This window comes from Martes martes, assembly GCF_963455335.1.
Source record: "Martes martes genome assembly, chromosome: X".
Taxonomy (NCBI): domain Eukaryota; kingdom Metazoa; phylum Chordata; class Mammalia; order Carnivora; family Mustelidae; genus Martes; species Martes martes.
Genome location: NC_137897.1, coordinates 101,756,754 through 101,778,300, shown reverse-complemented (window position 1 = coordinate 101,778,300; position 21,547 = coordinate 101,756,754). Strand labels below are relative to the sequence as shown.

At 53.6% G+C, this 21,547-nt stretch overlaps 1 protein-coding gene across 2 annotated transcripts; it reads right to left on the bottom strand.

Moving 5' to 3' along the window:
• Positions 1-13,335, bottom strand: SASH3 (SAM and SH3 domain containing 3). 2 transcript variants are annotated; one of them, XM_080795780.1, is made up of 8 exons: positions 13,128-13,335; positions 6,243-6,338; positions 5,470-5,616; positions 3,850-3,991; positions 2,703-2,851; positions 2,346-2,555; positions 2,056-2,206; positions 1-1,514 (listed from the first exon to the last, which is right to left on the bottom strand). In XM_080795780.1, exons 1-8 carry the CDS (start codon positions 13,182-13,184, stop codon positions 1,324-1,326), a joined length of 1,143 nt encoding a protein of 380 aa, XP_080651906.1. In that variant the 5' UTR covers positions 13,185-13,335; the 3' UTR covers positions 1-1,323. The 2 variants fall into 2 exon arrangements, with proteins under 2 accessions (XP_080651906.1, XP_080651905.1); XM_080795779.1 differs by having other exon boundaries at positions 1-1,517; positions 13,128-13,316.
• Between the last annotated feature and the right edge of the window lie 8,212 nt (positions 13,336-21,547).

Sequence of the window (21,547 nt, the reverse complement as noted above, 5' to 3'; positions counted from 1 at the left end):
AGTTCTACCTATGTTTATTGCTGCCAACTCATCCCCTCATCCCCTCATATTTACACCCAAACCCTTCCCCCAAGCTAGCTTTTACCAAAGTTCCTCGTAGTAGGTCCAGAAGTGTGTTCACTAAGCAGGCAGTCCTAGATGTAGTGGGCACTGTCCCCAGGCCAGCTGGTCCTGGGGGAAGGGTTACTCTGCGAATTCACGGCAGACTTGGTACTGAGGTCAAGGGAGCCCCCACCAACAGATGTACTTCCTCCCCTTCTGGAGCTCAGGGTACATTAAGACCTTTTGCAAAGCAAAGCTGGGGTAGCAGACTCCCCAGGGTCAAGCTTTGTGCTTTCTTTGCTTGTAAGAACCCATATAGGCAGCCAAGTCTGAGTTCAGACTTGCATGTGACTTCCAAAGGGCAGTTCTGTCCTTGGAAGCCAGATCTGACCATCGGCCATCAGGCTTCAGGGGAAGTGTCATTGGACGGGGCCAGGAGTGGAAGGGGAGAGTGCATGTTGCAGGAGGTCTGGGCATCGTTTTAAGCTGGGGGAAGCTGCAGCTTGGCTTGAATTATGTGGGGAGGCATGGAATGAATGAGCGGGAGGAGCCATTTCATTTGGAAGCCCAAGGCCCCTTCAGCTCCCTCAGTAAACCCCACTGGTGTCCTGGGCCACAGGTAACAGGAGAACAGACATTTAATGTCTCAGAATGTCAGAGCTGGCAAGGCCCCCAGCAAAATCCATTCTAATCCCCACCAGTTAGTGGCCAAACCTCCAAAAAAAAGTTAAGGGGAAGGAATGTGGGAAAGGAACATGCAGCTTTCTTCAAGCCTTGTTTGGGGAAATCTATCCACCCTTTGGGGGAAATCTATCCACCCACGATCAGTTCGGGTCTTCTTAAAGGGCCAGCTTCCCTAGGGTTTTGAAACTGACTTGAAACACTGACTTGGCCCCCTTTCCAGGAGCAGTGTGACAGGGGAAATTGGTATGGGAGTGAGGAGGGTTTGGGGGCCTCGGTGGTGAGGGATGTGGGTAGGGCAGCTCCTCCATGTCCCACTTGCCGTGGCTGGGAGCAAGCAGTGCCCAGAAGTTCTGTGTTGTCAGTAGGTGGTGGAGGGAGCAGGCTGGGCGGGTGGGATGTGCCCTTGGGTGCCTCCTCATCCACTCCAGACAAGCCTACAGGGGCTCTGGCTAGCCCCTGCGGCCCTGGGCGCTCCTGGGGGAGCAGGGCCAGGCTCAGCACCAGTCCTTCAGGATCTGGGCCACCGTGGGAGGCCGGGTCCATCCCTGCAATCTTTGCTGCTGGGGCCCAGCCTCGGCCTGTGCTGCCACCTCTGCCTCAAGGCGCCCCGGCCAGGGAGAGGCCGTGCAGCTGCTCCTCGGCGCCTGCCAACTCTGCCTCATCACGTCCACTCTCCGAGCCCTCGAAGCAGCCAGAGTCTCGAGGAATGTCCACCTTGGGTTCAGACACTGTGTTGGCCACTGGCTCCTGGCTGCTTTCAGCACCCTCTTCTGCCTCCTCGCTGCCGGCTGCTGGGGCAAAGAAAGAGATGGAATATGGGGGGGCTTGGGCCTTAGCTGGGAGGGGTTCAGAAGCCCCCTGTGTAGGGGGTTAGGGACTATGGGAAGTCCACTGTAGGCCGCCTCTCCCTCTGGGCAGCCCCCCACCAACCCTGCCCCTCTCACCCTTTCTGGCTTAGAACCAGATAGGGGTGGTTTCCAAGCCAGTGACCCTGCCCAGGAGCTCAAACTACTTTAGCACCCAGCTAGGAGCTGGAAAGCTGCGCTTGTTTCCCGGCTCTGCTATTGCCCAGTGTGGAGGTCTTGAGTACATGCCTTTCCTTCGCTGGCCTTAAGTCTCCCCTTTAACCCCAAAGGGAGTTGGACCTGATCATCTCCAAGGCCCCTCTGTCGGCAGACTTTGCCCGAGACTGGAATTCAAGCGTGGAAAGGGCCTGACCCCCGCAGAGGGGTGCCCGGGCTGAGTGCGGTCAGGGGGCAGGCCGAGGCAGGCCTCCCCTCCCCGGAATATCTGCAGGCACCCCCCCACCCGGCTCCTAGACCCGCTCACTGTCGTAGTCCAGCAGTAGCTCGGCGGCTGTGAGTAGCTTGGCCCGGTGCTGCGGGTCCATGATGTTCAGCTCGTTGAGGTGTGTTTCCCGCAGCTCTTTGAAGTCCTCCAGCGTCTGGTAGCCATTGAGCAGCAGGGTGGACGTGTGCTCCTGCAGGCAGAGGTGGACCACCAGTGCGGCCACTTAGGAGCCACCTTGCTTGGGACTCCTCCCCTCCTACACAGCTGACCGTGCGCTAGCCTCCAACCCTCTCTGGGTCCTAGACCCCACCGCAGATCCCAGCTCAAACCTCCAGGCCTATGCGCTCCAGCAGCTCATGCAGAGTCTTGGGCTTGGGCCTCTTGCCCTTGCTTTGTCGGCGACTGGGGCGGGCGGGTCCCGCAGCCTCCTCAGGCAGCACATCCACATAGATGAACTTGAAAGACCCCAGCCTTCCATTGAGCAGGCCCAGCCACGTGCCCACAGGTGGCTTTTCAATGATCTGGATCACATCTCCTTTCTGTGGGAGGACAGGAGAGCAGAGTGGAGCAGGGGCGAGAAGGGTATTCCCTTGGGCTCCGTGGACACCATCCTATCCCGGCTCAATACAGACTCCTTTATGGGCACAGCCTGCCAGGCTCAGGAGAGGCCTGGATGCCAGCCTTACCTGCAGTTTCAGCGAGTCATGGTCATAGGGGCTGGGAGTGAAGTCGGTGTGGACTCGTGCCCTGCCACAGAAGGGCCCTGTGTACTGGGGGGCAGGTGCTTCCTCTCCGAAGCTGCCAGAGCCTGGGCTGGGGCTGCAGAGCTCACTGCCTGCAGGAGATGGGGCAGGGAGGAGGGTCACCTTTGTCCCAAGACAGCTGGGGCAGTGCCCAGCAGGTTCCTGCCAGGGGTTGTGGCTAGAAATCCCAAGGCCACCCTGCAGGAGCACAACCTCAACTTTGGGGCCTCAGATGTGAAAACCGTTAACCACAGAAGAAAAACTGTCTCACCGACTAAAGAATGAGCAAATTGGGAGGGCCTCTAGAGACCAGCTGGGCCCAACGAACAGATAAGGAACACGGAAACCAGACAGGCCAACAGAGCGCCGAAGACCTCTCACTTTATAATTGGTAGCACTGGGTCCATTCAACTCTGGGTCTCCTGACTCCCAGTCCAGTGCTTCTGGAAGATGCCTTCCACCTGGGAAACCACACCCTAAACTAGTATTTTACTTTCTGTACATAATAAGACTCAGCATCTAGTTACAACATTACATGGAAACTCAGAAGGGCTCTTTCTCTCTGGGAAGGGCTGGAAGAAGAACATAATAAGGTGCCAAGTGGCACCCGGAGCCCAGCAAACCAAGGGCTGTAGTCTAAGAGACTGAGACTTCCCAGCTGGAGACCCTCTACCCCCACCCCCAGCCTGGGATGGCAGAGGCCCAGGCGGCTGTAGCCTCTAACTCCCCTTGGAAGGGTGGGGCAGGCTAGTCCGACCATTGTGGGCTCATTGTCTCCCTTGGGCCTCTCCATGACCTGGTGACAGCAAGTGGCAGCTCCTCCAGGGTAGACCTGAGTTCAAGACTGGGTCATATTGGGCAAGTGAAAACCTTTCTGAGCCTCAGTTTTCACATCAATACAGCGGGGATAATAGTGTCAGCACCATGAAGTTATTGTGAAAATGTAACATGAAGAGGGCTGGGAAAGGTCCCAGAAGGCAAACTGTAAAGGTTCCTTTCTCTTAGCTCCCTCCCAGACAGCCCCCTGCCTGGCCTTCACCCAGTCCTTTTCTCCAGACTCAGCAGATGTCCCCTTCTGTCCCCTACTCACCTGTGGATGCCTGGCGGCTAAGTGCTGGGAGTTCACGCTCTTCCTGCTCAGAAAAGGCCAGTGCCATCTTCTCAGGGCTGGGGCTGTCCAGGCTGCAGTCTGGAGATGTCGGGGAGGTTGAGCCCTCCTCCAGAGTGTCTCCCTGCAGGGGACGGGAGGCAGGGAGCCCTGAGCAGCCTTGGCTGGGATGCCCACGGGGCAGCGCCGAGAGTAGAGGAAATGGGCCTAGACTCTCTGGAGGACTGGGGCTCGGCTCGAGCCCTAGCTCTGCCACTCCTAGGCTGCCCCACAATCTCTGAGCCCAAGTCCCTGCTTCTGTGAAGTGGGAATGACCGTCCTCAGCCCGCCGACCTCATGCAGTGGGGCTCAAGCAGGGCGCTGCTTGAATGTGCTCTGTCAGCGTAAAGCACTGATGTCCACGCACAAAGGGCTACGGTGCCAGAGCCTGCACTCAGAGCCGCTGCTAGGGCAGAGTCCAGCTCGCAGGGGCGCTGGTGACGAACTACCTTCTGCTGTGCTCCTCCGTGCCAGGCACGCCTGTCAGCTCACTGCACCCTCACAGCGACAATTGAAGGTAAGGGCTATGCTCATCCCAAGTTTACAGAGGAGAAGTCATGGAGGAACGTTCCCAAGGCCACACAGGTACCCACAACCAAGCTGGCCGGACTCCAGAGCTCCTCTGCCTCACCAAGCACTTCAGGGCGGCAGCGACCCTTTCACAACCTGCTCTCTAGGAATCAAGCCCTGATTCCTAGCAGCTGCCAATTCCTGTGTTGTAAATACTCGCCACCGTGGAGTGAGTCGCTGGCAGAGCAGCGCACCGCAGGGGCTCACGGCCCCACACAGAGACTACAGATGCAAATAACCTCAAGGGCACAGAGAATGCTGAAAGGTAGCATAAGAATCAGGACATTATGGGTTTTGAAGATTGCCCATAGTCTCTTTATTTTCAATAGAATTTATTTAATTCTAAGTTTATAGAATGTAATTTTCAGTAATGGTTGGGTTTCACACCTGGCTCACAAAGTTCCTGAAAATTTGACCAGTTACTGTCCTCAGCTGGTAGGAGCCAGTACGAGCTGACTCAGTCACACCACCGCCTGGGCAACCTTCCGTAAGAGCCATGAGCACAGCCGACTCACTGTGTGACGTCAGCTACTTGCACGCCTGCCCCACAGCTCTCTGTACCACCCTCTCTCCCTGGGCCCAAGCCAGCCTTCTCTATTTTCTCTCAAAGGGGCCCCTCTTCCAATCCAGTCTTCCGAATCCCCGAGGCTAGTTCCAAGCAAAACTTTGAGGTGGACGAATTTGCTTCAAGCAATTGCAGCTCCCTTTCAAGAGCCACCAGTCCTCCTCAGGCCTGCCTTCCTCAGAGGCTTCTGTTACCCAGACTTTCATCCCTCCTGAGACCCCACCCCTGCTCCCTTAGGACCATGTCTTGCTGCCAGGTCCATGGCGGAGTGAGCTCTCCTCCCATATGACCTTCCTTCTCATATTGAATCAGGCCCTCAGGCCCAGCACCCGAGCTGTGGCCGTCAAGGTGGCCATGCTCACACCCGGCCGGAGCACTGCGCGTCCTCCCTGCACCCCGCCGCCCCTCCCCTAGACCACAGGCCTCACCATCTCTTCTGACAGCGCCTTCACCATCATCTTGCCCATTTTCCTGTTCATGGTTCGGGAAATCACGGCCCTCCACTTTTTCCCCAGCTTTTTGCCGCTCTTCCCAGCATCTTCTGTGGTAGGGACACCTGACTCATCTTCTGGAATCTGTGACAACAAAGGAGGAGGTCCAGGATTTAGGGGTAGAAGGAGGCCTTCAGGTCCTGGCAGAGGATGGGGGGGTCCCGTACTCAGCCCTATTAATTTGTGATTAATTTGACAATTAGAGTTGACCCTTGAGCATGTGCGCATTGGGGGTGCCAACTATCCCCACCCCGTGCAGATGAAAATCCGTGTATAACATTTGACTCCCCCAAAACTTGATTATTAATAGCCTACTGTTGACCAGAAGGCTTACTGATAACAGTGGATTAATACATATTTTGTATGTATTTGTATTATATTCTATATTCTTACTACAAAGTAAGCTAGAGAAAAGAAAACATTATTAAGAAAGTGATAAGGAGGAGAAAATACATTTACAGTCCTGTACTGTATTTATTGAAAAAAAATCTGTGTGTAAGTGGACCCATGCTGTTCAAACCTGTGTTGGTCAAGGGTCAACTGTAATTTGTAATTGAAAACAACGTGGGTGATTTCTCGGGGCCCAGAGTTTTGGCGGGTGGGAGGGCTGGCCTTCTGTATGTAAGCAGGCTTTCCTCAGCAATGCCCAGATCTCCTCTTCTCCCACCCAGGGCCGCAGCCAGATGCCCCTGGGAAGCTCTGCAACTTACATTCTCATCCAGATTAAACTCCTTCTCGCTCACCACGGGGGAGCCCGGTTTGGATTTGGCAAAATCCTTGAAGCTGCTGGAGCGCTGAAGGGAGAGCTGGAAAAAGCAGAGGTGTGGCCCTCAGTGGCTGGAGAAGGGCTGGCGGAGCCAGGAGTCGGGAGCCCTCCTGAGCAGCCCCCGGGGCTAGGCAGCGCCATGGGTGCCCTGCGGAGCCAGGGCTAAGGAGTTGAAGTGTCAAGGTGTACTCGGAGCCCCCTGGCTTCCTGCTCTTCTTCAGCTGAGAGTAGCCCCTACTGCGGGCCCCCAGAGCAAGCTCTGGACCTCAGGAGCCTCCAACGTCAGCCAGGCCTCACACAAAGCCCACGCGTCCACCAGCACCTGCACTTTGGTCCCCAAAATTCTGGAGGCAAAGACCAGATGAGTCTGAGCAAAAGTGTATCTCCTGCTAGAGACGCACCTCAGCACGACGACAGCGTCACCTTTACGTCACAGAGCAAACCTTCCCCAACCCTGCAGCCGCCTTTTTGCTCTGGACCTGAGGCAAGTCTGGTGTCCCTGTCATGGTAATGGTGGCAAACACACTGAGGCCTCCCAGCCCAGTGAATCTGTGTCCCCAGAGTCAGTAAGACCTGGCATTCTGCCTTCTGGGAACCCTCGGTAGAGGCTTCTTAAGGGAAGGTGCCAACAGATTTCGGACATGAATGATTGGAGTTTATTTAGTAAAAGAACGTTGCTGTTTTTTCTTCCTTTATCTCAGCCTTTAACCTTAGGCACTAACATGATGATGACTCCCGATGACGTGTGCCAGTGTTTGGACTTTTAAACCCGGCCGATTGTTAGCACTGATGAGACTGTTTTCAGGAAATGAGCTTTCTTAACTATATATGTATGCTCAAGGCAAGATAGCAGCCAGAAGCCAGCGCCCGGCAGGTAAGGAGTTGGGCTTTACACACAAGAAGTAAGGCTGAGCCCTGAATCAAGATCAACAGTCAAGACCAGAGATATACACAGGAACCAGGGTTCACAGATGGCCAGGAAGATAGAGAGGGATAGACTGCAGACATCAGAGATAAGGGCTTGAGGAACCGAAGCCCCAAACCCACACAAAGCTGAAAGTTTCACATCCTCTTTCCTATGAAGGGGGGGGTCCAGTGACAATAACACCTGCCCCCCAACACACACACAATTGGCCCCAACTCCTGGGGACTCCAGTGGGGACTCCTGGGGAGTTTGGTTCTCCTGGTAGGTCTTGACCAAGGCACGTCAGCCATCAGGGTCAGGGGTCACGCCTTCCTAGAGGTTGCAGCAAGCTAGTGCACCAGAAAATAGATCAGCGGGCAGGCCATCAGACACTACCGCCACGAGGGCTGCCTGGATGCGGCACCCATGGCCTCCATCAGAACGCCTCCTCTGGGGGCGCCTGGGTGGCTCAGTGGGTTAAAGCCTCTGCCTTCAGCTCAGGTCGTGATCCTAGGATCCTGGGATCGAGCCCTGCATCAGGCTCCCTGCTTGGGAGGCGCCTGTTTCCCCCTCTCTTTCTCTCTGCCTGCCCCTCTGCCTACTTGTGATCTCTGTCAAATAAATAAATAAAATCTTAAAAAAAAAAAAGAAAGCCTCTTCTATGCTACGCTGGGGAGTTGGGAAAGGGGCGGCCATAAGTGGGCATAGGCAGGGGAAGGCATGACCATGAGGTGACCACTCGGGTTCCCATGCATCTCCTCCTTCCTCCTTCCTTGGTTTCCCCCACCCGCTGTTCTTTCCTCTTTTTTCCCCTTTCTTTCCCCCTCTCTCCTCCACCTTTTGTTTATTTCTTCCTCTTGAATGGCTAGGATGCAGCTGCCTGGATAACTTCCTCCTCTTATTGCCTGGAAAAGGGGGAACAGAGAGAGAGGGTGGGCACCAGGCTGGCCTGGGCCCAAGGAGGGCAGGTTGGGCTGCTATTTATAGATCGATGGGACCTGTTATGGCCTTCCCTCCACTGCCCCTCAGCTTGGTCTGCAGTCCGGGCGGCTGAGAGTCGCCCCAGAAGCCCCAGGGACTGCGAGCCTGGAAGGCATGCCAGAGGGCAGGCCCGGCGACGGAAGAGGGCTTTGTTGGGGAGAGTAAACTCACCACCTGGGGCCTCAGTTCTTTCCTTTTCCTGTCATTAATCTGCAGTCTGGGGGCTGGGAGGAGGGGCTTTGGCCCCCGGAGACCTTATGTCAGGGCACCTCTGTCCCAGGTTTAGCTCAAAGCAGGAGGAAACAATCCAAAAGTGCCATGGGGGTGGCTGGGACTTGGGCCCTGCTGGCCACTCCTCAGCCCAGGGACATGGAAAGGACTAGACATGTGCTCCAGGTGACTAAGGGTGAGGTCCGGCCAGGGTGGCCTTTTGCTCAGCCTACCTCCAACCTCGGGGCCAACCCCACATATCCTGAAAGCATCTGGTGCCCCTGCAATGGTCCTCCTCCCGGGTATGAGGTAAAATTCTTGAGTGCCCTTGGATTTTTCCACCTGGTTTCCCTTTGGGGTGAGGCCTTCCTGGGGGTCCTGTGCCAGGCAGGAGGTAGTACCCTACACTGGTGGCCCCTTTTCCTGGTCGGAGGGGAGTATTGTGGGCCTCTTGGAAAGAGCTACTTTTCTGGCATCAGACATTGGTGAGTTCAACTCTGAGATGTTATTTTATTAATGAATTATTTAACCTCTCCGACCCTCAATGGCTCTGAGCTGGCAGGTCGTCACATCTTGGTTCTGCCATTGACCAGCTGTGTAAAGCAGGGGGAATTCTTCCACGTCTCTGGGTTTCCGTGTCCTTGTGAGTAAAATGAAGACAAGGGCGCCTACCTGGTTGGTTGCTGTGAGGATAGAAGGTGCGACTGCTAACACAGCAAGCCCTCAGCAAATGTCCACGTGTGCTTAGCCTTTCCTCTGACCCCCTCCACACTCTCACCCAGGGCATGCCCCACCTGGAACTCTCCATCCTTCTCCGTCAGCCAGTTTCTCCCTTCCTTCAAAATCCAGTGCGACTGGAAACAGCCCACATGCCCACCAACTGTAGAATGGATACAGGAATTGTAGCAGTCATCAAAGGGAATGGTACATAGCGATGAGCTAGGTACAGCTCTCCCTAACAATATGGATACACTGTAGAGCAGAAGGGGCCAGCCGCCAGAGCACTTTATATGGTTCCTTGCACAGAAAGTTCAAAACCCGGCAAAACTAAGCTATGCCATTGGAAGTCAGGATAGTGGTTACCCTTAGGGAAAGGGAGCATGTAGTGACTGGCAGGGGCACAAGAGAAGCTTCTGGAGTGTTGGAAGTGCTTTTTGTTTGTTTGTTTGTTTGAAGTAAGCTCTATGCCCAAGTGGGGCTTGCACTCACCACCCCAAGCCCTGAAAGTGCTTTGTTTCTTCATCTGGGTCCTACCTATGAGGGAATGTTCGCCTTATGGAAGTTCATTGAGTCCAACACTTGTAATTTATACACTTCTTTGGACAGATATTATACATCCAGAGAAAGGTTTGCCAAATCCAGTTTCAAAGGCGCTGCCCTCTGTAGGAAGACTCCTCTGATCACCCCCTCAGTACTTCACACTGCTCCCCATTAACATCTTCTTCCCTTGCTTCCTAAGCGAGCTTGGCTTTTGCCAGGTGTCTTGGCAACTAGCCCGTCAGCCCTTCAGTGTACCAGTCACATACCCGCACCCTCTGGGCTCCAGGCTCTGGCCTGTGCATGTGTGGGAATCCGATAAGAAAGGGGCTAAACACCTCCCACGTGCCCTGCACCCTGACCATCCCTTCGTGTGTGCCAGCTCACTCCAGGCTCACCACAGCCCCATCTTAACATCCCTACTGCCCAGCCAAGGAGACGGAGACTCAGAAATGAAGTGTCCAAGGCAGAGTTACACAGCGGACAGCAGCAAGAACAGGTGTTTGAACCCCGGTCTGTGACTCTCGAAGCTGTGTGTGTTGCTGTGTTCAGAGCCCAGTAAGTTACCTCCCGGTATAGAAATGCATTGAGTGTAATGGTGTTTGGAGGGAGCTTCCAGGACAGATGGAGGAGGAAGGGTTCAGGAGGGCTTCAAGGAGGAGGAGGTATATTTAAGCTGGGCCATGCAAGGGAGCCAGGATTTCACCAGGAGGAGCTGGGAAGGGTTTAAAGAAGAATGACAGTTAGAAACATTCTGCGCATAGTTGATGTGGTGGGAGGTGGAGCAGAAAAGGCCATGGAAGGCCCCAGTGCCAAGGAACTGGGCATAGCCTGAAGTCAATGAGGAATCACTGGAAATGCAATGTGTATGCTGGTGGGGGTGTCATGTAGAGGTGCGCTTTCCTACTCGTGGGTAGAGTCTCTTATGCTCTTCAGATTCTTCTAGTGCCTCTGGATCAGTAGAGGGATAAGAGAGTAAAGGGAGAAGGGATTAAGACTCTGGAGACTGACGAGTTTTGGCTTAGATCCCTGCTCTGCAGCTTACTAGCTGTGTGAACATGGGTAAGTCACTTCACCTCTCTGAGACTTGGGCATAAAATCAAGAGAGAGGCAACATCTGCCCCTGCTTCACAAGGTTCTCATGAAGAGCCAACGAGCTAAGATACAGGCAGAGTGCATGGCACTTGGCGCCTGGTGAGTCCTCCCTCAGTGCAGGCTCTGAGTGCTTTTAAATCTTGTTTCCTCCACTTCAGGGCTGGGATGGAGCCTTGGTCTTCTCTGCAGTGTGTTCCCCGCGCCCCGGCCACGCCGGCAGCATGCACCCTGTCGTGTGCACACGCGTGTCCATGAGAGAGCGCTCTCCCGTTTATTGTCCCAGGCCCTCTATACAGCCTCCTGAGATGTGCAGATCAAGAGCTCACCTCCTTTTCCGAGGTGAAGGAACCGTGGCCCGAAGAAGGTCGATGAACTGTCCAAGGTCCTACAGCTAGGACCTGTAGGATTTCAACTCCACTTTCAGGCCCCCTGCCTAGCACACTCCCTTCTGGCAGGCCTGAGAGGAGGAGCAGGGACAGGAGAGAGAGGCCTCACTTGCCTTTGTGCTTTCCCCTCCAGCGTGTCACCTCAGCCACTAAGAAGAAGGGACTTGTCCAAGGTCACAGTGCTGGAGCTGGGCTGCTGTCTCTGAGCATGGGGAAGATGGGGAAGATGCTTTCTCTACCTTCTGGAAACTTGGCTTCTCCAAGGCCATTTCCATGGTATTGAGGCTCGGAGAGTGGCTCTTGAGGCTGGCCCAGGCTCAGACAGGGGTGAGGCAGGGTTTGCCTTGATGATTTTCCCTAGAGGGATATATATACCTCAGAGTGCCACATGGGCCTTGCTTCTTCTGGGAGAAGCCTGGGGGAACAATCCCAGAGGCTTAGCCACCAAATACAGAATCCGGATAATGGAAGCCAGAGAAGAAAACAGGGACTTCCGGCTTCTGTGTGTCCCTGGGCACCTCTGTCTGAGATGGCACAGGGTCCCAGTGTCAAAGTGTCAGCTCTTTCTCAGGCTGTTTCCCCCAGCTCAGCTCCCCTGTGGTTTGGGGCCCAGCATTGTCTACAGCGGTCTCTGCTTCCCACCCCCGCCAGCCAGAGAGCAAGGGGAAGTGGGACCTGCTCACCCAGGAGCGGCAGCCAATGGTAAGTCTGCTGGGCTTAGCGCCAAGCAGGGCTCAGATGGGGGTGACGGAGTCTGTGTGAAGACTCGTGAATCTCTACCCCCCCCTGCCCACCTCCACTGCAACTTAGAGAAGCATCTGGGGTGGGGAGAGTACAGCCGGAAGTGGCAGCCACCCCAGGACCTGAGATGGGGCAGGATATACACCCCAGTGCCCAGGAGCACAGTCCTTCAGCTGGATTGGCCTCCGCTTGGGAGATGCTCCCCTGACAAGGGGGCTCCCCCATTGGGCACCTGGGCTGAGCTCCTGGGGAAAACAGCTGGACACAATCGGGGCCTGGAGGCCTTCCCAGGGGGGCCTGGGGCTAGGCCTAGATCTCTTGGGCCTGGTTCAGGCCTGCTTGGCGATGGTCCTAGGATCCCGCAGGATGTGTGGAATGTACCTGCTGGTTGCTTGGGAGAGTCCTATAACCAATAAGTCTAGCAATCCTCAAATCCAACAAGAAAAATCTAGATCTGGCAGTCTTCAAGGAACCTTCTGGTCTGGCCTCTGCTCCAAGAAGAGGAATATTTCAACTGTCCACAACAGCTGCTTTTCCTCTTGACCTTTAGAATCCTTCCACTGAATTTTTCCTCCTCAGCCCCTACTTCCCGTCTCACCAGCTTGATTTCTCATTCTTCACAAATAACTTCTTCCCGCCTAGGAAGAACCTGTCGAGCCCCTGTATCCCGCTGCAGGTTTGGAGAGCCTTTTCCTGAGTCTAGAAATCCCCTTGGGCCCCCTCTCCAGGTTGGCGTCCTCTCCTGTGGGCCTGGGGAACTGTAACCCAGCCGAAACAAGTGGGCAGAGTCTGGCTATGGCCAGAGAGCAGTGGCCCCAGGAGCATCATGGCGCCTCTCGTGGTGGCCCAGCAGGGCCCTTTGAGTGAGAGGCCGGGCTTGGGCAGAAGCAGTGGCAAGACCAGCGTAGGGGAGAGAGAATTGAGTACGGTCTAAGGATGTAACTCGAGAAGTGCATTTTGTGAAATCTAGTCTAGACTTCTGGCCCCTGATTTTAGATCTCTATTTTAGATCTCTATCCCATCATTGTAGGGTTGAATTCTGTAACTCTAGACTTCTAAGGGTCTGTAACCCTGATTCTCTAGATTTTGAAAGTCTCTTCTGTACTTGTGTTACTCTAGTAACCTTTGGGCCCCTGTACCGTTGTCCTTGGGAGAATGACCCTTGCTGACAGACACAACGTCTGGCCTTTGGCGCTTCCCACTTCTAGGAGTCCCAGAGGGCTGAGAGAGCAGAGGGAAGGAAGAAGCTCCTCACCTTTCTCTTCTGAGTGGGCTCCTTATCGCTGGCATTGGAGGGTTTGCGGCGCAACATCGTCCTCTACCTTGGTGACGCTCCGTCCCTGCGATCCTAGGTGTCGAGATGCCGAGGCCTCTTGCTCAGCCTCACGAGCACCGTTCAGGGTGCACGGCATGGACCGAGCCTCTGGCCGCCACTCTGAGTGCTGTGGTGGCAGCTTGGGGGTGCAGGCCATGGACACCCGGCGGCAGCAGCATACAGGAAGCTCTGCCACGTGACCTGCTCTTACAGCAATCGCGGCCCCTGCCGGCCCCTAGGGAGGAAGGAAGTCCCAACTTCGGTCTCCAGAGATTCTGATACAGACGGCTCTTAGGTTGAACAAGCAGAGAAAAGTCCCTACCCTGCCATCTCACATCAGTCGTCACCCATCCTGCTCCGTCTCCTTGGAGGTGGCCAATCAACTTGACATGACATGGCCTCCTCAAGCCGCTGATCCCGCCGACCAGAAGCCAGAGCCAGGAGTGGGGCCATCTCTGTCTGCCCATTAGGCCGATGCTCCTGGTCACCTTGCATCACCAAGGTCATCATTACCACCACTACCAGCCCCACAACCATGACCCTACAGTCATCCCCACTGTCATCAGCACACCGACAGCCATCATCTCTCTAGCAAGCACCCTCCAGCCAGCACCTTCGGCCGTCACCCCCACAGTCATCATTGCTGCTAGCACCCTCACCGTTGTCAGCCTCCTGGATGTCACCCTTATGGACATCCCAGCTAGTCACCGACAGTGATTGGACCCCTACAACCGTCAGCCCTATAGCCATCACCTTTATGGCTGTCAAGACATCCCCAGGGGTCACGGCGGCAGGCATCCCCACTGCCATCACCACCACTTGCTAGAGCAGCCACCCTTCCAGTCAACACCACTCAGCCGTCCGCCTCTGTCTGCCCCACCACAGCTGTCCTGGTCACGGCCATCTCCCTCTGGCATTCATCCCCGCTGCCACCAGCACACCTAGAGCCATCCTCGCCAGAGCAGTCATGGCTGAGTCAAAACACCTTGGCTCCCATGCCCCCGCCCTGTCTATCATCACAAAAGCCAGCACCATGAAAAAGATAAGCTTTCGCAAGCAGCTTCAGACGATCAGCAAATGTCCCAGGCGAGAGGTATTTCTTAAATGCGTGTGGGGTTTAGAATGTTCACTTTGTGGGTTATCTGTGGCAGGTATTTTAATAACTTCAATGATCTTACAGAAGCAATTTGTATTCCTCACATATAATTTAGGAAACACAGATATACAAAAAGAAGAAAATTTAAAAATTCCCCATAATTACAATGTTTGGATAAATATCTTTTTCTTTTTTTGAGCATTTAACTACCCCCCTCCATTTTACAAAAATGACACTTCACAGATCTGTGGTTTGAGGGGATATGGAGAGGAGGGAGAGGTCAGAGAGGGCACAAGGACCCTTTTGGGGGTGATAGATAGGTTCACTATCTTGGTTGCCATGGTGGTTTCATTGGTGTATATGTATGTTAAAACAAATCACACATTCTAAAAACGTGCAGGCCAATTATACCTAAACAGAACCATTTTTACATTTTTAAAAATTGAAAGAGGTCACACTTCACAAACGGTGTTGATATCTGCTTGTCCAACTGCATACAGTATCACTGAGATTTTCTCAAGCTATGAGATATTCTCTGCCATTCGTAATGGCTGCCAAGCAGCACATCGTATGCCTGTACCATCATTATTTCAACACCCCACGGATGAACTTAGGTTGGCTTCATTTTTTTTTTTAGTTCTTACTCTTCGCGGTACATCCTTAAGGTAAATATTCACATCCACAGTTTTTTCCTTTGGATAGATTTCCAGAAGGGGAATCCTGGGGTAACAGGTGCGCATCTTTTTAAGGCTTTCCTTTCTGTGGCACTTGTGAAATCCTGGGCTGACCCCCCCCAACACCCCGTTCCCAAGATCTTCTTGTGACTTCCTCCCCGCTGTCCCCCAGCTTGCCCCACGCCCTTTGACCATCGTTCCTTCGGGGTGAGCTCAATGAAGACAATCCTTTTCCCCCAAGTTGAAACCATACTTCTTTGGCTCCTTCCTCCTCAGCTGGTGGGTCGGGGGGCCAGCACCCCAGTTCGCTCCACCACGGGCCACGCTCCCCTCACTGGGAGCTGGAGGGCGCCAGGGCTCTCACTGCCGGGGTTGGAGACCTGGGAAGGAGTCTGTCCCCATAGGGGACTTAGCGGGAGCAGGGCCTGGGAGGGTGACCCCGCCAGTCGGGGGGCGGGCACAGGACTGCAGGGGTTCTGGGCGCTGGGAGCTGGCTGCGCAAGCGGTCGGAGGCGGAGCCCTCCGCACAACTTTCAGTGCCTGCGCTGCGTCCACCGACCAGCGTGCAGGATGTGCCCTGCTTCCTGTTTGCTCAGCCCCGGCCACGAGCCGAGCTCACACACTAACCGCAGAGCCTTCAAAGGCAGCCAGCTAACCAGGGTTCTAGGCGGCCGCCTCGCCTAGGCCTGGGAAAAGGCGGGGTGGTGGTGGTGGTGATGGTGGTGGAGGGGAACCTCTATCTAGTGAAGTACAGAGAGGCCACCAAACCCCCCTCTCCCCCCAACCCCAGGACAGAAGGGAGCTAGTATGTTCTGTCTATGCTCCCCTTCTGTCTCCTTTTCAGATGTGCCTCCTCTGGTCAGCAGCTCCTCCCCACCCCCTCTCTGGGGATCCAGGGCTCCCCTATTTGGACTCGCCTTCCCCCAACTTTTCCCTCCCAGTACATTGCTCTGGCCCTAACACATTGCCCAGTCCCCAACTGGTTAATGGGCCCTAAACACCTTTTAAACAGGTTTCCCTTCTGGGCAACACATTACCATTTTACAGGTCACTTCCCAGGTACACAGATCCCTCAGCTAAAGAGGAGGTCTAGATCAGTAGTGCAGTGAACAAGGCCACCTCAGTCTTGATAATGGGCTGGCAGACAGGACCTAGGACTAATTCTGGGCAGAGCATTGTGCTGAGCACTGTGAAGAGACGCAAAATATATAGTTGTGAAGAGACGCAAAATAAATAGTTGTCAAAGGCCCTTGCACCTGGGAACTTCCGTCTAGGCAGGGAGGCAAGCTCACATTTGCCCAGCACTTGCTCTCTGCCAAGCACCGCGTTAAACCCAACACAACCCCCTGAGGTAAGCAGTTTAAATTGGGATTACTCTGGCAAAAATGTGCCCAGTATAAATGTGGGGTGGGAAAGCCCTGATTTAACAGCAATATTGCTATTGTGTGTTTTGGGGTAGGAGGTGGCACAGATAAGTGAGATGCGTCTGAACCCTCAGAGGGTAGACAATAGGGCTATGAAGACACGACAGTTATCATCAGCTGCGTTCACGTAGAGCAGCCCCCCCCCCACCTACACCCCTGAAGAGATTCTAATTTGGTAGAAGATCATGGGAGGGATATTTAGGGCAGTTGGGACCCCGGTATGTGTGAAAATGTCCCTCCCTCGAGCTCCTAATGGGTACAATCCTGGTTTGAGAGAGTAAGGGTTTGGGTATGGAAGGATATCTATATTTGGATAAACCTCCCGAATGATTCTTATTCTCACCTCTCCTGGCCACACACGCACATCCGGTGGAAAATAATACTCTGTGGCAGGCGGTGGGAGTGAAGAGAAAGGGGAGGACGTCTGGAAGTCTGATCCTGTGCACAAAAGCTGAATAGTTAGGGCCGTGTATGTAGGGGGGGGTATCTATAGGGGAGTCCCATCAACCTGGGGAGTACTCAACACCTGTAATATTTGGCTTAGAGGTTTGGAGTGGAGAAGCAAGTTGACTTTGAACAGCTGTCATGTAGAGGAAAGGATCTATTCTGGGTGGCAAGGAATGATGGGAAACATAAATGGAAGGTTTGGGTTTCTTCCCAGGAAGACATTTTCGGGGTGTGTGTGTATGTGTTTAGAAAGGGAGACAGTGAGTGGGAGGGGAAGAGGCAGAGGGAGGTAGAGAGAATCTTAAGCAGGCTCCAGTGTGGAGTCCCACACAGGGCTCAACGCATGGCTCGACCTGGCGCTTGTCCTCACAATCCTGAGATCGTGGTCGTGACCTGAGCCCGTAGCAAGAGTCAGAGGCTTAACTGACTGAGCCAGCCAGGCGCCCAGACATTTTTGATATTTAGATGGTACTAGTTCAGCCCTGGTTAAGTAGTAGAGCTTCCCATCTCTGGAAATGTTCAAGCAGAGACTACATAGTTGCTTGGAAATACTTGGGCATTTCCAAGGTGAAGTCCACTTTGGAAAGCCCAGCCCGTTAGCAGATTTCATGGTGGTAAACTTAGGCAAGGAGCATGAGGAGAGTAAAAGCGCAGGTAGGAGGAGGGCAAGAACCTGGAGAGGAAGCATCAGGCACACACACAGTACATGCAAAGTGTACAGCTCTAGGAGTGTTAGGGAGTCCCTGGTAGCAGGGGCTGATGGGAGGGAAAGTCATCTCTGAATCTCTGAGCCCGTGATAAGTCTTGGTTTAAAAACAAAGAACACCTGCAGGCAGCTGTGGCTATGACCGCAAAGAAGAGGCTGGGTTTTTTTTTTCTTTTTTCATTTATTTGAAAGAGAGAGAGTGAGAGAGAGCATGAGAGGAGAGAAGGTCAGAGGGAGAAGCAGACTCCCCATGGAGCTAGGAGCCCAATGTGGGACTCGATCCCCAGACTCCAGGATCATGACAGGAGAGGAAGGCAGTTGCTTAACCAACTGAGCCACCCAGGTGCCCAAGGCTGGGCTTTGGTGCTCTGATAAAAACACACTCACTACTCACTGTAGGGCCTTTCTATGGGAGATTGGGATGACCGAGCTGCTGTGCCTAGGACTGTGTCCCAGGGTTACAAGGACGAAAGTCGCTGAGCCGTCTAGGGGACAATTATCTAGGGAAGAGGAAGAGCAGGAGACACCTCCCAGAAATGGGGTGAGGTAGGACTGGATTCAGATTGCCATACATCACAGATTGTGTGACCTTGGGCAAATGACCTTGGGCAATGCGGTCTCGGGGAAACAGTGATAATGTGGGCCTTGTTTGGGGAGTGTGTGTGTGTGTGTGTGTAAATAACCAGAGTTACCCAGATGACATATTAGAGAGAATGCTGTCAGTCCAGTGCACAGCTCATGCAAAATGCTTGGTACTTGGTGGGGGACTCTCTCAGTTCACTCCAGGCTCCACCCACAGTGTCTTCTCTTGCCTTGGCACCTGCGTCTACATCTCGCCTGGACCCCATCTGAATCTCTGCTACATGACGCTGGCCCATGTCCCGTGTGTCTCCACTTTGCCAAGGGCAGGGTCCCTCAGCCCAAGTTAATCTAGGACACAGAAGGTGTGACAAGCAAGAGAATCTAGAGCTACTCAGGACCACTGGGAGGGAAATTGGCTTTTCAGCTTCAAGGCCTTGGCTATGGACCCCTGGGGTTTTCTCAACCACCCATCCTACCCTACTTGAGCTGCCAGCTCAGTTCCTGTTTCACAAAGAAACGAGGAAGTGCGGGGGTGGGCCAGCCCGAGGGCAAGGGCCGGCTGGGCGTGGTCAGGGAGCACCTCCTACTTCCAGCTTAGAGAGCCCTGGAGGGCAGGGATGGACTTGGAGGAAACAGCCGCTATGGAGTCTTTCATATTTCCGTGTATTTTTTGGCACCAAGAGCGCCCAGCCACTGATTTGAGGAAGTGCGTGGTGAGTTGGTAAAATTCGCTGCTGACGTGGTTTAGCACTGGAGCCAGCTGGCTGGCAAATGAGAGAGGACTGGCTTAGTTATAATTTTAAAAATGAACCATTTAGATTCTTTGTGTATATACGTAAGTAAGTATGTATGTATGATCTCACCCAGGTTCTTTCCTATTCCAGAAAAGTTTTAAAGCATCAAAAAATGTAACTCAGTCCCATCATCACGCATGTGTGACCGGCAACTAACTGGTCTCCTTCGGCCTCAGTTTGCTCCTTAGAGGCGACAGGGAGTGGCAGAAGGACACACTGAAAGCCCGAGAGGAACGACCACAGTTGAGTCAGGATGCTGGGGATTAATCCTCGCTTGGGCCCCAGTGGGCTGTGTGACCTTGGGCAAGTCCCTCATTTTTCTGGGCTGCTGTTGCATTTCCCCATCTCTATATCAAAGGGATGAAACCCGCTTTTTCTTAGTTTTATTTGGTTTGGTTTTGGTCATGGAGCTCCTAGTCCAGGCTGGCTATGGGATTTGTGGGACCTGGTAAAAGTGAAAATGCAGGGCCCCTTGTTCAGACATTTTTTAAAAAAGATTTTACTTATTTATTTGAGAGAGAGACAGTGAGAGAAAGCATGAGAGGGGAGGTCAGAGGGCAAAGCAGACTCCCCTTGGAGCTGGGAGCCTGATGTGGGACTCAGTCCTGGGACTCCGGGATCATGACCTGAGCCAAAGGCAGTTGTTTAACCAACTGAGCCACCCACGCTCCCTGTTCAGACATTTCTAAAAATCTCAAAATGATGACAGCAGAGCACAGGGCTCTCCTTTTTTTCTAAAAAAATTCTATTTATTTATTAGAGACAGCATGAGCAGGGGGAGAGGGGCAAAGGGACAGGGAGAAGCAGACTCCCCACTGAGCATGGAGCCCAACATGGGGCTTGATTCCAGGACCCTGGGATCATGACCTGAGCTAAAGGCAGATGCTTAGCCAACTGAGCCACCACGGCGCCCCTGTACAGGGCTCTTCTAAGCACACGGCCCTACGTGATTGCACAGGTCCATCACCCAGAAGTTGCCCCTGCAACTACTTCCAATACAATTTTATGGGCAGCCCATGCAGGCTGCTTTTGGCTGGAGCTCTGCTTTTTGCGGCAGTCCTTGTGGCATTTCTAAGGAACCTCGGGCTCTTAGGAAGCATCGCTGGAAAAACACAAATTAGATACTTGGTCGAAAGCCTGTGCAGTTTCGATGACGTAGGTATAAAATTTGGATTCCCAGTTTTTTCCTTACCTACCTCCGAAGGTGAGGCAAGAGTTGAAGTTGTGCTGAGCGAATAATAGCATTATCATCTCCCGTCTGCGTGGCTTCCTGGCTCACAGAGTGCAGTCACATCCGGGTCTTATGAGCCTCTCACTGTAACCTCATGTGGAAGGTGGTATAGGTAGTTTACGGAAGAGAGAACTGAAGACCAGAGAGGTGAAGTGACTTGCCTATAGACACACAGCAGGCCCAGCTGGAACTAGAACCCTAGAATCTGAACTCCTAAGTAAAGGGGTTTTTCCAAGGGGGCATTTCTTTATCTTCAGTTCCTAATGATGTCTTAAGTGCTCCTGCATGGGTCGGCCTTGCTGTGTATGCTTGAGCGTTGCCCTGTCTGGTGCAGTGTGAAGCCCTTCAAGCAGGCTGCTCAGTGTGCTGACAATCCGGGCCCCAAGGAGGGACGAGCTGGGGTAACAGCAGCCCCCCGACCCAGCCGTACTTCTGATGCGCTCCACCCCACCCCAGGCTGGTGGATTGGAAGGGGTAGGTCAGGGAAGCGATGAGGCAGAGCCCCGGGTCTTGCACTGAGGGGACGTAGGAGGAGCACGTGAGCTGCCCTGGGCTGAGAGAGGTCTGTGAGCAGGTCCCTGTCAGGTTTCCCAGGCCCGCCTGCTGCCTGTCAGAACCCCAGGAGCAACATCAGGGATCAAAGGGGAAAGATCTGGGGAAGCAGGATGGTGTGGAGAACAACAGTTGGGTCTGAGTCCCAACTCACCAGCCCTGTGACCCTGGCTGAGCCTTAGTTTTCTGAGGTTCATGAGAGCCATACCACCTGCCCTTTCCTGAGAGAGTGCGTTCTTGAGTCATCTGACTGGTTTGAGCCCTGCTTTTATCATGTCCTTGAGGAGTGCTCTTGAGCAAGTTGGTTAATCTCTATGAGCCTCACTCGTTTTCTTCTTTTGTAAAACAGGAACAATAAAAGGTCCTTCTCAGAGGCTGTGGACATTAAGTGAGAAAATGAGATACTGTATGGTATACCTGACAATATATGAGAGGGTAGATCTCCTGTTTACCATTCCTATCACAATAAAATAAAAAAATTTTTAAAGTGCATATAAAGCACAGGGCCTCAAATATACGAAACACTCAGTGAATGGTAGTGTTGATAACAATCATGATGACGATGACGATGGTGTTAACTTTAATTTTATTAGTAGTAGCTGTCTTTGTGGGGTGACCAGGTGAGAGAGTAAATGAATCAGCAAGTTTAGGCCCGATGTTGGGTGCTGTAGGCTTGCAGTGAGGACGGCTGTGGCCTCTGGATGCAAGCCTCAGTGGTGATAACTGTCACAGGTCATCACCACTCAGTAAAATAGTCCTGGTGGTCCCAGGCAGGGGGATGACTCTGCCTGGCGCCTTTGCTCAGCACTCTGCCCTGGAGACCTGGTTCTCTCCCCGCCCAACCCCGACCCTGC